The 16,011-nt window shown below is 41.2% G+C and overlaps 1 protein-coding gene across 1 annotated transcript in view; it reads left to right on the top strand.

Annotated features, from left to right (window-relative positions):
- The window catches only part of ITGA6 (integrin subunit alpha 6), a 77,100-nt gene that overhangs the window by 58,384 nt on the left and 2,705 nt on the right, over positions 1 to 16,011 (top strand). Inside the window, exons 15-24 of the mRNA XM_058713952.1 lie at positions 31 to 220; positions 309 to 392; positions 490 to 569; positions 719 to 796; positions 883 to 985; positions 2,280 to 2,453; positions 3,984 to 4,082; positions 4,432 to 4,542; positions 4,642 to 4,740; positions 11,030 to 11,155. Coding sequence (XP_058569935.1) covers positions 31 to 220; positions 309 to 392; positions 490 to 569; positions 719 to 796; positions 883 to 985; positions 2,280 to 2,453; positions 3,984 to 4,082; positions 4,432 to 4,542; positions 4,642 to 4,740; positions 11,030 to 11,155 — 1,144 coding nt within the window. The remainder of the gene's footprint in view (positions 1 to 30; positions 221 to 308; positions 393 to 489; positions 570 to 718; positions 797 to 882; positions 986 to 2,279; positions 2,454 to 3,983; positions 4,083 to 4,431; positions 4,543 to 4,641; positions 4,741 to 11,029; positions 11,156 to 16,011) is intronic.

Raw genomic sequence — 16,011 nt, 5'->3', positions numbered from 1 at the left:
TGTTTTTTTTTTGCATTGTTTTTTTAATAGTCAAAAAGGTGTCCCAGAACTAGTTCTAAAAGACCAGAAGGACATTGCTTTAGAAATCACAGTGACAAACAGCCCTTCCAATCCAAGGAACCCCACAAAAGACGGCGATGACGCTCATGAAGCTAAACTCATTGCAACTTTTCCGGACACTCTGACTTACTCGGCCTACAGAGAATTGAGGGCTTTCCCTGTAAGTGTTTTTGGAGAGCTGTGAGGAGGAAACACCCAGAGCTGTGTGGCAAGTGAATGCATTGTGATCTCGTGTTTTTTTGTTACAGGAGAAACAGTTGAGTTGTGTTGCCAATCAGAACGGCTCACAAGCAGACTGTGAACTTGGAAATCCTTTTAAAAGAAATTCCAGTGTAGGTGATGCCTTTACATACTGTATTGTACTGTTTTACATGCCATTACAGTGTTGACATGCTTGATCTCTGGTAACATGTCTTTCTATTTGTTTAGGTGACTTTTTATTTGATTTTAAGTACAACTGAGGTTACCTTTGACACCACAGATCTGGATATTAATCTGAAGCTGGAAACGTAAGCGTTTCTTCAACCTTTCCATTCAGAATTATTTCATGAAAGCACAGCCAAAGAACCAGCTCTGCTCGAACTCCTAAAAGAAGTGTAATTGTAATGAGAAAACTGACGGTTAAAATGAAACCCTATTGTTTCCTTTTCATTTTCAGAACAAGCAATCAAGATAATTTGGCTTCAATTACAGCTACAGCAAAAGTGGTTATTGAACTGCTTTTATCGGTCTCTGGGTAAGTGTTTGTGTTTAGCATAACAAATCAGTGTTTAAAAGAACCGTTTACAATCCTGCTAAAACTGGTGTTTTTTAATTTAACAGAGTTGCTAAACCTTCCCAGGTGTATTTTGGAGGAACAGTTGTTGGTGAGCAAGCTATGAAATCTGAAGATGAGGTGGGAAGTTTAATAGAGTATGAGTTCAGGGTGAGTTGAAGCAGTTGGTCTTCCGTATTATATATACTAAAAGCTAACATATACTATATATGGTGATATGTGATGTAATTTTAATAAATGTGGATATGGATTTTAGTATGTAATATCAATATTAAGCAATATTAATAAATAAGCATGATAAATGCTCTGTTAAAAGTGAGTTCACCAATTTTTAAGCAACAGACTGGCTTACGGTAAAAGTTTTATCCTCCACAATGAAGAACACAACCGTCTATTCAACATAGGACTTTCAAAATCCAGTTCAGTTTGGCCATTTTCCTGTTAGAGAGTTTTAATGTGTAAGTGGTGTAGAGACCAAGGAACACCTCGCCCCTCCCCAGAGTCTGTCTGTAAAACAAAAATCTCAAAGCACTTCATATCTGGCTTTAGATTGTGTTATGACTCATTTCTTCCTCCACCATAAGGACATCTTTCTTACTGTGTGTGGCTAATGTTCCCTAACATTTCACAAGCCCAGTGCCAGTAAGGAAGACTACTGATTGCTCTGAAGCATTTCAAAATAGGAGTCACACAGTGCCTCTAAGTCTGGTTGGATGAACAGAAACGCGTAGGACAGAGGTGGCTCATACCTCATCCGTGGATTTGGGTCTGAGATGGCAAGAATGTGCCCACCCCTGGCCCCAGCAGGATGAAGGGGTTGAATTCTGTTGTGTGTGTGTGTGTGTGTCTCAGCATCATAGACACAGCTGTGACAGGTGATGGCGGTGGCCGTGATGATGCCTGCGCAGGGGTGGCTGAGAGCCACGTCTCTGGGCTCCGCAGCTGTCCCCGCGCACAGACAAAGAGAACTCGTGCCTCTTTCGGCTTCTGCTGCGGGAAGTTACTGTGTCCCCAGCTTGGACTCCTGATTCACGGCTGTCATAATGGTTTTTACTCAGACTCTGCGTTGTTACCCAAGCCTCCCCTGGGTAGTAGAGGACAGAGGCTGCTTCATGTTTACAGTGGGAGGGGCTTCCCAGAAGCAGGTTATTGGTGACTTCCCCTGAGTGTGTTGAGGGTGTGGCGTATCTGCACCACAGATGCTGTTGCACACGCTAGTTCCTGGGTGGGAATGAGCAATCATTTCTCTTTACCTTTTCTAGGCATCAATCTCTGTTTTGGACCCCATATCGGTAGTCTCAATTTTTGGAGCCTATACTTTCACTGTAGGATTATGCCAGATATTTTGGGGTTTTTGTTTTTCCCCTTGGCAACAGGAGCTGCTACTTAATTTTATGTTGAGAGAATTACACTGAGATATATAATACGTATTATTTTCTAACAGGTTATTAACTTGGGTAAACCTCTTAAAAACCTCGGCACAGCAACCTTGAATATCCAGTGGCCAAAAGAAATTAGCAATGGCAAATGGTTGCTTTATTTGGTGAAAGTAGAATCTAAAGGCTTGGAAAAGATAGCTTGTGAGCCGCCAAGTGAAATAAACTCCCTGAAACTAAAGGTATGTTGATGGATTTATCTCCTGTCTCCATCGATGTAAATAGGGAAGCTAACCTTTGAGGGGAAAATCATCTTTTTTCTTAGGAAACTGACATAGTGGCATGTTGACTTTTTCTCTGGTGTCAGTTTCTCTGTTACAGTTGAGTATCCAAGTCAGGCTGAGGGTTGCTGCTGATTAGTGATCGTTATGGCAGGGTCATTCAGCACTTGTTGAAGGAAATGACGCTTCCTGGAGTTTTGCAGCCCAGTATGACCTATAAAGAGGACTAGGATATGCTTCTGGGGGTTGGCCAGCCAGTGTTAACTCCCGGGAGAACCAAACTCATTACAAAGGATATTAGCACCTTAGCAAGTGACCTTCAGAGCTTTCATTCTTATTTTTTAAAATAGTAAATACTTAATTGAGTCTTTATTGTGTCTCAGACACTGTGCTAAGCATTTTATTTGCTTTTTCTCATTTCATTCCCTTCCTTTAAGGAATTTTTTTCCTCCCTACCACTTCATAGATGAGGAAACTGAGGTTCAGAGAGATTAACGTTTTAAGAATCAGCTCGGCAGCTAAGAGGCAGATTCTGCATTCAAGCTCAGCTCCGCCTGTTTTCAGAGCCTGTGTTCTTAACTGCTCAGTACTGGTGCACATAACAGGTTTATCATCTATGCTCCAGTTGGAGGATCTGCTTTGTTATTGCATGTCTGTTTCTTTTAAGTTGTAAAGTGACTCGGGTATGACTAGTGTGAACAGTTGGTGGCTTATAGAAGTACCCTCTGTTCATCAACTTTGAAAAACAAGATGGTCCAGGGGTGCCTGGGTGGTTCAGTTAGTTGAGCGTCTCTTGATTTTGGCTCAGGTCATGATCCCAGGGTTGTGAGATCGAGCCTCATGTTGGGCTGTGCGCCGAGAGTGGAGCCTGCTTAAGATTCTGTCTTTCTCCCTCTGTGTCCCTCTCCCCAGATCACTCTCTCTCTAAAATAAAAAAAAAAAAAAAAAAAAAAAAGAAACCCAAGATGGCCCATTACTCTTAATCCTGTCTTAAGGAAAATGCTATTTTCAAACAGAATTCTTACATGGCTTACTTTTCAGTACTCTACTTTGAATAAGTCACTGACTAGTTCTTTTGCTTTTTTCCTTGTTCTTCAGTGTCATTTATTTATTCAAGATGTGCTGATTTTGTACCATACATTAGTTACTGAGCTGGGTGCTAAAGATAAAGCAGTGAAATCTGATGCCTGAACTCAGGGTACTCAGTCTGGTGAGGAGACAGAAGAACATAGAAAGCCTCTTTTTCTTTGCCTGAGTTTTGAAGTCAGAGTGGGAATAAATGACCTTAGTCAATAAACTCGCAATGAGATCGGAACATTTGTGGATTTTACACTTAAATTATTTCTGTGCCTTTGATGACAGGAGACGGGCAGATGTTAATTGCTGATTATGTGAATTTGGCGTTATTTGGGAGGGAGGGCTCAAGGGTGTGTATGCTAGGGACAAAGAATTACATTAAGTAGAACTAGTTTGGATATAATTTCTTTTCAGGAGTCTCACAACTCAAGAAGGAAACGGGAAATTGCTGAAAAACAGACAGATGATGGCAGAAAATTTTCTTTATTTGCTGAAAGAAAATATCAGACCCTTGTAAGTATTTTTTCAAGAGCTGGGACTGTTTGACAGATGGTGGCGGGAAGGTCTTCCCTGTACTGTTGGATTTTAACTGCCCCTCTTGTGTCCTGTCCAGAATTAAGAATTACATTAAGTAGAACTAGTTTGGATATAATTTCTTTTCAGGAGTCTCACAACTCAAGAAGGAAACGGGAAATTGCTGAAAAACAGACAGATGATGGCAGAAAATTTTCTTTATTTGCTGAAAGAAAATATCAGACCCTTGTAAGTATTTTTTCAAGAGCTGGGACTGTTTGACAGATGGTGGCGGGAAGGTCTTCCCTGTACTGTTGGATTTTAACTGCCCCTCTTGTGTCCTGTCCAGAATTGCAGCATGAACGTGAACTGTGTGAACATAAGCTGTCCGCTGCGAGGGCTGGACAGCAAGGCCTCTGTTGTCCTTCGCTCGAGGTTATGGAACAGCACGTTTCTAGAGGTTTGGTCCTGCCGTGAGGCTGTCCCCTGCAAGTCATTTGCTGTCTCTTAGGACATCTCTCACTTCCTTAATGCATTTGCTAACTTTGTCTCCAAACAGGAATATTCCAAAATGAACTACCTGGACATTCTCGTCCGGGCTTCCATTGATGTCGCTGCCGCTGCTGAGAATATCAAACTGCCACACGCAGGCACTCAGGTGAGAGGTCCCCCTGTCTTGCCTGAACTCGGAGAAAATCACTCTGTCTCTGCCCTGTGCCCCAGCCTGAGGACATGCTACTGTGGCACTCATTTTGCTCACAGCACCGTGACCCCTCCTTTAGGAGAAGTCAGATGATGCTTTAAGGTGCTGCCACCCCAAGCTGTATTTTAATAGAATCATTGGAAAAAGAAGTACCTCTGGGGTCATCTAGTTCTGCAGTGCACGTGGCAGATTGGAGAGCTATTAGCCCCGTGAAAGAATGGGTGCACCTCCCACCTCTGTAGAAACCCCAAGTCTTAGACCATCCCTGATGCCGTAGTCATCGCTGGGAGTGTCCCCGCTGATGGTCACCACCACTTTATGGAGCAGCTCATGGCACGTGTGGCCAGCTGCAGTTATTGGAAAAGATCTCTTTACATGTGAATCCAGAGGTGAATCTTATAAAATAGGTCCCTGGTTATGCACCTTGGCACAAGTCCCAAATGAGCCCTCTCTCTTAGCCACGTAGCAGCCTTTGGAATAACTGAAGGAAACGGAGATGCCACTTGGACATGCCTTTCCTTCCGTTCAGAGCGAAGCATCCACCTCTTCAGTTACCCGTCATGCCAGGCCCTCTCCTCCTGGGCTCGCGCTGGTCCGGCAGTGTGACTCCCACATGGGCAGAGTGTGGACCTGCTGTCTGCCTGGTTCGCCTCACCCTGAGGCCCCGAACTCCAGACACCTCGGCCTCACGCTTCTGTCAGCCTAAAACTTGGTCTTGTGGTGAACATGGGAGACTGTTTGCATTTCTAGCGGCTACGGTTTATGTTCTGCTGAAACTTCCCGGTGTTTTCAAAAGTATGTGCCGTCAAGCTATAGCTCCCATATCCTGTCCTTGAGCAATTTTTAAAAATCTAAATGTATTCCTTTTAATATTTTTTAACATTTATTTATTTTTGAGAGACAGAGACAGAGTGCAAGTGGGTTAGGGGCAGAGAGAGAGGGAGACACAGAGTCTAAAGCCGGCTGCAGGCTCTGAGCTGTTAGCACAGAGCCTGACGCGGGGCTCAAACCTACCAAGTGCGAGATCGTGACCTGAGCCGAAGTCAGAAGCTTAACTGGCGGAGCCCCCCAGACGCCCCTAAATGCATGCCTTTAAATGTGTCCTTACGTTTTATGTGATTTGCTTGTGGTCTGTCATTTCAGTTCACAGAGTAGTTCTGAGTCTTGATCATTTGCCCTGGTAGTGTTCTATGCCTGCAAGGTTTTATCTTTTTCAAAGCTGAGAGGCATGCTTTCTCTGGCCTCACCCAGGCAATTGAGAAAAATGCTTCACGGGACTGGGAGCAGTGGCTTCAGGGGCACAGTGGAAAGGGTTCCTTGTGGGGGTCTGTAGCCCACAGGGGCTTCTGTCATGCTCTCAAGATACAGTGACTGCATGTCATAGACCAGGATGTTTTACAAGAGACTGAGAAAAAGATTGTGACTTACCATTCTTAAACTGATCTACTGATGTGCCTATAGAAGTGTTTTGGCTTCAGTCCTTTGAGCCAGCAGTGAGCTCTCCTGAGCACTCGTTTCTAAATACATTGATTTTTAGCTGTTAAAACCTATCATCCAAACTAGAACACATTTGTCTTTTTGTCTGGGGCAAATGCTAAACTGGGCAGGATGCTGGGACAAGGGATATAAATTAGGACTGTCCTAGGCTCACCAGGACATACGTCACCCTGGCCTTAGATTATCTTCGCATGTTATTCCAGCCCACCTTTCTACCTCTTATCAATAAGGCATCATAGAGGACGGTCAGTGGAGCCATAACCTTCCTGAGAAGCCCTTCTCTATCCTGACTGGAGGCAGCTGCGATAGCTTGCTAGAACTTTAAATCAGTAAGCCTGAGGGGCACCTCAGGGTGGCTCAGTTGGTAAGCGTCTGCCTTTTGGTTTCGGCTCAGGTCATGAACTGCTGGTTTGGGAGTTCGAGCACTGCAGTGGGCTCTGTGCTGACAGTGCAGAGACTGCTTGGGAATCTCGCTCCTCTCTCTCCATCCCACTCCTGCTTGTGTGCACTCTCTCTCAAAATAAAATAAACACTTAAAAAAAAACAACCAGTAACCCTGAGAATCACTGAGTTTTCAGAGCTGGAAAAAGAAACAACACTTTAGAGGGGATGGATAAACATCATAAAACATTAATAAAATGTCTACAATTTACTAGACATTTTACCTATGTACAGTCATTTAAACCTCAGAAGAATGACAAGGTAGACTTACCCATTTTACCAAAAAAGGAAGCAGGCACAGTTGGGATCCTGAGTTGAAACCTATAAGTCTCTGGTTTCAGGGCTCCTATTCTCTTTGACTCTGTAACGCCTGCTTCCCAGTAAGTCTCCAGATGTCAGATTCCCATGAGAAAACAATCCAAGGAAGGTTGTCTCTCCCTTAGGTCACAGGACCGCCATGTGACGTGAGACCAGACCTTGGGCTCACAGGCCCCCATCAAGTGCTCTTGTTTTCTGGAAGATGATGGGACTAGGGTGCTGGTACCCAGTCTAGTGGCTGGGTCACAAATGAAAGTGAGGTTCTCTGGGGCGTTTCATGTAAGGGCTTGGAGAACTCGTGCATGCTAACGGGAAGTGGAGTCTGCTGTGATCCTCCTTGGTTATTTAATAATGGGTGGATTTGTGAATGTATTACTGTTTTGTATCTAGAGTGCATTTCTTTTGAAAATGAAGACATTTTCTTATCTCTAGTCTTCTGGTACGTCTTCTGTTGACTCTGATTTCTGAGATACAGCAGCTCAGATATACATCTACATGTTTCTTTAGTATTTTCTTTAGTATTTAGGTGTACTTTTCCTGGGCCTAAAGATGTGAGCTTAATTCAAGTGTCATGATGCCTTTCTCTTTATTCCCTCACTTATTGTGGGTTTCCATTTCATCTTTATCTTAGTCCATCTGTCCTTTCTAGCCTGAAGATCATTTTTCTTTGGAGATAGAAGCAAAGGAGGTTGAGTAATTCAGTCTTGTCTTTTGGTCTTCATATTAAAACTTCTCCTTGCTTACACTCTAGTCCTGGCTAGAAGAAAAGAAAAGGAAGAAAAACAAAAGAACAAAAAAATACCTTTTAGTTTCCTTATAACCCAACCAATTTTAAGAGTGTTCTGATTGCTTCTCAATACATTTTAGCACATTGTTATACTAAAGTCAGAGAGCTGGTCACCTAATTGAACCAGATAAAATGGTTACATTTTAGCATCAATTAAATCCATCCAGTTAACAAGTACTTATTGTGCACACACAGTGCCTTCCCTGCACAAATGCTAGAGAAGCAAAGTTGAATAAGATACAGTGTTGACTGTTAAGAATTTCATGGTCTAGGGGAATGTGAACCAGGAGATAATTGTTGAATTAAGTCAAGGAAGGAAGAGATTGTTTATTGGTTGTATTTATATATCCCCCACTTCATTCCTAAGGAAATTGGAAAAGAGTATCTGCTTCCTCGTTGCCAAAAATAGGTAAAAGGCATATCATTCTTCAGGGGAATGTGATTTTCTTCTTTTGGCTTTAAATTCAGAGAATATGAGATCTGGATCCTTTTACAAGATGGGTTTCTGATATGAGGAAAGCACATGAAAGGTGATGATGTCTTTAATAGAGAGTTTTGTGAAAGATATGAAAATCCCTTCATGTGATTTCTTAGATTGATGTTCTAAGAATAGAGAGTACTATGTCAGGGGAACCATTCTGGCAGTGAGCAGGCAAATGGGGTCTAAGCACTGCTCACTCATGATGGAATTTAATGCGTCAGCAGAGCTCAAGCCTCATCTTCACATGCATATGTGAAATGTGCAAACGCCTAGATTTTAAAGAACAACCTCCCCCAAATGTTTTTGGAGTTGGAGTAATTTCCACTCCCCTTAACCTGTCACTGTCCATCAATAATAGCTGCTGTGGCAAGATCTGACCAGGCTTTCCAGAGCTCTGGAGGTCACAGCTCACGTCTGGTCTCCCCTTCCCCAGTTCTGAGGTCAGCTCCCCCTTGATTCCCAGTCTCAGTTGGAGAATGACTGTCTTAAAAACAAAACAAAATGTAGGTGAAAGTTTACGGAAAAAACAAAGTCTTGCTGACTCTCCTCTCTCACCTTCCTGGACTGCAGTGTGGCCTTACACACAGCCTGGGTTTGCAGAGCACATCTGCCCTTTACAAGTGTAGCCCTGCCCCTGGCTTCAGTCTTCAGTCTTTGACGCTGAGTTGTTTCACAGTTTCTGAAAGGCTCCAAAATCTGGTTTGAATGGTAGTCAGACTCGGGGCTAGACCTCTCAGCAGGATGTACACTCCACCCCCACCAAATCAAAAATTACCTTGTTCAGCTCTTACACTGTTGGATTGCTGCCATTTATAGGAGTGGTTTCTCCTATTATCAGCCATTTAAAAGGCACTCTGATAACACAGTGCGATTGTGGGGCTGGGTCCCCTGCCACGGACCAGTCTCCACTCTCCACTTCCAGATTTATCAGAACTTATTCTTAAAAATGAGGATGGTCCTTCCAGGTTGTCATCTGGCCCCCAAGTAAATGAGATCAGCATAGGCTAATTTTTTTTGTTTGTTTTGGTTTAGAGTAGGCAGGCTTACCAGTCACATCGAGTACGCTATTTCATCACTGGTCTCTCACCATTCTTTCTTCCCACTAAGTGGATACGCCTGTGTTAGACCCAGTAATCAGGGGTGGTTTTAGCTTACAGCTGGGATGCCTTTCCGAAGGGGGATGGAAGGTAGGGAGGATTGAACAAAGCCCCCCCCCTCCCCCCCCCCCCCCCCCCCCCCCCGCCGCCCACAGTTGTCTGGCAGTTTGAGAGAAACCTCACTGAGAGCATAACAGGAAACACAGTAGCTGGGAGAGGTGTCAGAGTTGGTGTAACAGGCTGAAAACAGACTTCTTTCCTCTTAAATGTTCAAAGAAAAGCAATTCTTTTGCTTTAAAGTATATTCTGTAAATGAGGCTGAGAAGCTACTTTCTATTATAAGTAGAAAGAGAAGTATTTTAGTGAAGAGGTTTTCTTTTAAAAAGAGAATCACGTAAGTATGGAAGCACAATGTAGACAGACATAGAAGCACTTTTAGGCAGCATCAGGAATTCGATACTAATACAGAGTACTTGACTGAAAACACTTCTCGGAAGCCAAGTACTCACACTTTTTCTTTACCCCTCACCTTACATTCTTGTAATTCAGAAATATCAGAAACCCAACTGGAAGCTCTCTAATCTGTTTACAAAATCCTGTTTGTAGCTATCACCAGGTCTTTTACATGCTTGGAAAAATAGTCTCCTGGTTTCACAGAAATCCACCTGAATCCTAAACGCACATAACTGAGTTGTTGCAAATTGCTGTAAGCAACTTCTTAGGTTTCTGAATAGACACTATTTCTGTTTAATTGGTATTTGCCAACTATCAAATGGTTAGAGTTTAGGCTTCTCGCCAGCTGCAGCTTACAGCTCTAAGCCCTCTAAGAACAAATCCAGGGCTTACTTTGTCCAAATATGTTATTGTAGAACACACGTACAAGGCCATTGCAGGAAACCTTACTGTGTATTAGGGTCCTTAGTTGGACATCCTAACGAAAAGTTAAAATGGTATCAGCAATGCAGCTCCATCCCTATTTCCATATTTCACATCATCTTTAAAATCTGAGTGAGGAATCGGGTACCTGGATGGCTCAGTCACTTAAGTGTCCAACTCTTGATTTTGGCTCAGGTCATAATCTCAAGGTTCATGAGCTCAAGCCCCGCATCAGGCTCCGTGCTGACGGTGTGGAGCCTGCTTGGGGTTCTCTCTCTTCGTCTCTCTGTCCCTCCCCTGCTCATTCTCTCAAAATAAATATATAAACATTTTTTTAATCTGAGGAATATAGGCTAATTATGGCCTATATTAGCCATTTTGGGCCCTTCTATTTCCATTACTGAAAATGAAAAGAGAAGGTGATCATTCTCAAAAAGATACCAGATTATACAGATGAAACAAGATTGGCTGTGTATTGATGAGTGTTGAAACTTGGTGATGAATAAATGGTTTATTATACAATTTTCTCTACTTTAATTCAATATAAAGGTTTTAAAAAGAGGGGTTAGCAGAAAAAAAAAAAAAACTTTGTCAAAACACAGTCCAGCATTTTCCAGGTTCTGAGACAAGATCTCGTATCAGTTAGATCAAAGGCATCTAATTAGGCTGTATTGTTCAAAATGTGTCTGGAACAGAATTAGAACTATGAACCCCACTTACAGTGGTGCTTGCTTTTGTGCCCCATAGGTTCGTGTGACTGTGTTTCCCTCAAAGACCGTAGCTCAATATTCAGGAGTACCCTGGTGGATCATCCTAGTGGCTATACTTGCTGGGATTTTGATGCTTGCTCTCTTAGTGTTTTTACTCTGGAAGGTAAGTCCTGGCTGGCATTTGAGTTTTAATGTTTTTTGAAAAAAGTGAATTTACACTGATAGTCTGTACATTTCTTTGTAATGCTTCCCTTTCCCCAACATTTTATTATAAAGCTTTGCCAACATAGAGCAAACTTGAGAATTTTACAGTGAAACCTGTATATCTACCAAGCACCTTAGATTTAAAGGTATGTCATTTGTACATTATGAGGAGCTTCCTAAATAAAAAAAATCTTGGTGCTTTTCACATAATTTAGCTGTTCGGAAAGTAACAATTTAAAAATTTTACTACTTCAGCGTTTTCTTCATCTTAAATTAGGAATCTAAGCCAAATTGTTGGATATCCCATTAACCTGAACGTGTATCCTTGTTAATTTCAACTTCTGTGAATAAACGGGGCTTACTTACAGTTGCAGCCAGATTAGAAATAGAAAAGCATGAAATTGGGGTACCTGGGTGGCTCAGTTAGTTAAGCATCCGACACTGGATTTCAGCTCAGGTCATGATCTCGCAGTTCGTGAGACCGAGCCCCGTGTCAGGCTCAGCACTGACAGCACAGAGCCTGCTTGGGATTCTCTCTCTCCCTCTCTCTCTCTCTCAAAATAAATAAATAAACATTAAAAACATGAAATTAATAACTCCATTGCAAGGGAGTCCTCATAGCCTCTATCAAACATGAGGAAGATCTGGGTTTAATTTGATGTTCTTCATGAAATATTTGGTCCCGCAAATAAAGTTTAGTATCTTCCCCTTGATTTCTGCCAGTGAATAGTCTACATTACAAAAATATGTGTGTGGGATGGATGCATACTTTCGTTGCCAAAGATTATGACCTATAGATTTTGGACGATTCTAAGTGAGTAAAGGAGGCTCATAGTCCCTTATCGACAATTACAAATTGCAAAAAACCTCTGAAAATTTGTAACGACTTATTTGGGAACAAGACGACATGTGAAGAGAGGCAGTATATACCCTTTACCCTTTATTTAGCAGTTCTGTGAAACTAATATCTAGATTACAGTGGCATTATGTATGCAGCATGTTACTTTTCTAAGATGCCAAAATTTCTGGATTTCCAGAAAAATTCTGGTCCACAGGATTTTGGGCAAATGATTATGAACCTCTACCAACAATCTCCAGGACCAAACCATCTATATCCTTCCCTTGGATCCAAGTATAATTGACAAGGATTCAGGATATTGTCACTTTCAAATATTGGACATTTCTTTTTGTTTTATTTTTCCAAGTAACTTCCTTTTCCTAGTGTGAGATAACTTTCTGGTGTCCTCCAAATGTGTGATTGAAGCTTCGTAATTGTTCATGCCAAGACTCCTCCTTGAATTGGACATTAGCCAATCCTACCTCTGATGTTCACTTTAGGCAGTAGGTTTCTCTGGTCAGCACAGCCAGCCATAGGAGATGCTCTGGAAGCTATTTTGGTATCAAAAACTGAATTTGAGGTTTGATATCTGAGGATGGCCTTCGTGTACTCTTGGGAGGAGGTCACAAAGTCTTTTTCAGAGCAGGTCTTATTGGCAGTCTTTAATGAGGGTGAGACATAGCAGTGGGTTGAGAGTTAAGAAGCCCAAGCTATATAATTTTAGGCAAATTATTTCATCTCCCCAGGGCACTGGTTTGTTTTAGCTCTTTAGTACGTACATTGGACTGTGTGATCTCATGGTTGTTTGTAGCTCTAAAGTATCCAGAACTCAAAAGTGCAACTCAGACAACCTCTATGTCCCCTCCATGAAGATCATTTTTATTACTTTACAGATACTCTTCTTTCTGAAAGTGAACTATTTGTTTTTATGTGTTAAAATCCTAGAACTGGAGGGCCAGAGAGGACTGTGGTTCAGTGGCCTTTAAAGTGAGTTTTGCACATCCACATAGGTGCCAAGATGAAGTGAGGCAGGGGAGTTAGTGCAAATATCCCCACTTCAACCAGAGTAGTTCTGATATCTGCTTTAAATTCCAGGGTATTACACAGGGTTTTGTTGGAAGGTAAAGACAAAAAGTCCTTGAGGCTGGTCCAGTCACCTTAATTGTGCCAACAAGGATGCTCATGCCTGTGGATATTAAGAATGTTGCCAAACTGCAGACGGGACCAGGACTTTGGGTTCCTGGCTCATTGCTTCTCCCCACCCTGTTGCCTGGCATGTGTGACTGAAAGTTGGCTGGGTGTGTTCACTGTGTATTAAATGGAGAGAGTCACAAGTAAACCCCAGGATAGAGAGTTTAGATCCGTGCTGCCCATAAAACGCCCTGTGATGATGGAAGTGTTCTGCAGCTGCACTATGCAATGTGTAGTCATGAGACACAGGTGACTACTGAGCACTTGGAATGTGGCTGGTGCAACGGAGGTATTTTTCATTTAAATTTGAATACTCTCATGTACTTAGTAGTTAGCATGCTATACAAAACAGACCTAGATTTTTACTTTCATGAGTTGCCAGGCCAGGAAGCACAGTTTTCCAGGAGGGCAGGTTTATTTGACCAAGCTATGTTTCAAAGGGCAGTTCCATAGCCTTAGGAACAAGTAGACCAAAAAATTTCTCCATCATTGAATGAAGGAAATTATAGTAGAAAGTGGAATTACACTTCTGTGTTCATTTAGAGTGACTTAACCTGAAGAACATAGGTTCCTACCACTTAAGGGTTTCATAGTGGTTCAGAATTTGGGAAAATGACAGCAATCATTCTTTCATGATGGTAAATTCAAATTTATATTGTGATTTACCCACAAATCCAAAGGCCTCAAGTAGATGGCATTTGTTCCATACAAGTTACTGTGAAAGGCAGAAAAATGCAGCATCTTTTTTTATTTGGATTTGTGCTAAATTTTAGAGAACTTCCTTAACCTTTGTCTAAGTAAAACGCAAAAGTCAATCTTTTGCCTGTTTTAGGGTTCATATTCATAATCGTTACAATGATTTTTGTCCTCAGGATTTCTGTTACAAATACAAACATCAGCTGAGTAATGTCATCTAAGTATTTGACCAGAGACCCATGAGAATTGAGTTGGTTTGGTCGCTGTCCGTGTAACATAGTGCGGTGGCTGTCCAGTTTTGGCTGATCCATCATGGTCTCTTTGTAAATAAACAAGCTATAAATAGAAAACAGGTTAACATCTGAGATTTGCTTTTGTTTAGCTCTTATATACAAAACTGTAAAACTGACTAAATACCTTGCTTCCTTATAGTGTGGTTTCTTCAAGAGAAATAAGAAAGATCATTATGATGCCACATATCACAAGGCTGAGATCCATGCTCAGCCATCTGATAAAGAGAGGCTTACTTCTGATGCATAGTATTGATCTACTTCTGTAATTGGTAATTGATCAATGTTTTTTAATTGCTAGCTGTGGGACGTGCTATGGTTGTGGTGGCTAACTTTAAGAGCAACAGCTTGCTGTGTGTGTCCCATTAACAGATGTTTCCAAATGTCCACACTGGCTTGCCTTGCTTGGATTTATTTTATTTCACTTGAAAGCTCAGGGTCTTTTTATTTTTTAGAAATGCACAAAGAATCTTTTGTTGCAGGTGAGTTATTCTGTGTTGTTGTCAAACATCACCCACAGCAATGAAGAAGATTGTAATCTATGTACACACAAAAGGAGGCATTAGCCCTCCACAGTAGCCCAGTTTGCCATGTGTTGTCAATCTAGTACCTAGCATCCCACTTGGAATTTCAAAGATGAATAAGAAATCGTGACAGGTTTCTTGTCCATTTTGGAATTTCTCACAGATAGAAGCTTGTGTTGACTGCCTAATTAACCTGTTGCATGTTGGAAACATTGTGTTTCTCCTGAAGAGAAGGCTTTCTCACTGTCTTTTTTGATCTTGCTATAAAGTGATGGGGGAAGGCTTGGAATGCTTTTATTGTTGCTCAGAAATTGTTTTATGCTAGCTAAGCATGCAACTTCCTTTTCCTGCTTATTTACTACAGGTCAAAGACCATTACAACAAACTATGACTGTTGTTGACATGGTGGACATGATGGCCAATTTCAGAAGATGGTTCTATACTAAAGTGACCTTCATTATGCAAAATTCTAATATAAAAATGATCTGGACAGTTACTATTTCAATGTTGTTGTAATGGAGTTTGACCTTGTTTCATGTTCCTAGAGATTTTATTCAACTTTGGTTCTTGGTTGATTTTAAGTTCATGTATTTTGCTTCTCTTGTGTGTAGATCCATGGAAACAGGAATTGGTGATAATTCCTTTTTCCATTTCTCTGAGCATGAGAGGATAGAATTACTCCATAATCCCTTTCCATGGCATTGTCATGATGAACCCCAGCATTTCCATTTCAGTTTTACATACCACCCTTGATTTCCTCCTTTGTCTAAATGAAGCAAGAGCCACATTTTGTAATTGATAGGTATTTTGGCTTTTTGCACAGAATAATTATGGAGTCCAATGTAGAAACAGCCTTAGAACAAAATGTCTTGGTCAGTTTTTCCTATTGATTTAGTGATGCCTGGATATAATTTTACTTTGCCCTGTGACACTTTTATAACATCTAAATGTTCCATTCCTGTTACGTGATACAAATTGACCCTTCCAACTGTCTTCATCTTCCCTCTATCTGCATTTTTAAATTGAAAACACATCTGTTTCATTAAACGTATATTTTATTCATTTTAAAAATTCAGTTTCAGTAAAAAACTTCCTAATATGTTCTCAATAAAAATCTACTTTTGATCAGATTGAATATTTTTTAAAAAATGAATAAAATATATATTCATTAATAATTTAAGTGTAAATTTCTTTTGCCAAAAAAAGAAATCAGTGGTGCTCGAAAATTCAATGTAGTGCTACTGTCCTCAAGTTCTTTGTGGTACACAATTGATTT

This window comes from Neofelis nebulosa, chromosome 2, assembly GCF_028018385.1.
Source record: "Neofelis nebulosa isolate mNeoNeb1 chromosome 2, mNeoNeb1.pri, whole genome shotgun sequence".
In the NCBI taxonomy this organism is placed as follows: Eukaryota; Metazoa; Chordata; class Mammalia; order Carnivora; family Felidae; genus Neofelis; species Neofelis nebulosa.
This window is presented reverse-complemented; position numbering and strand designations above follow the sequence as displayed.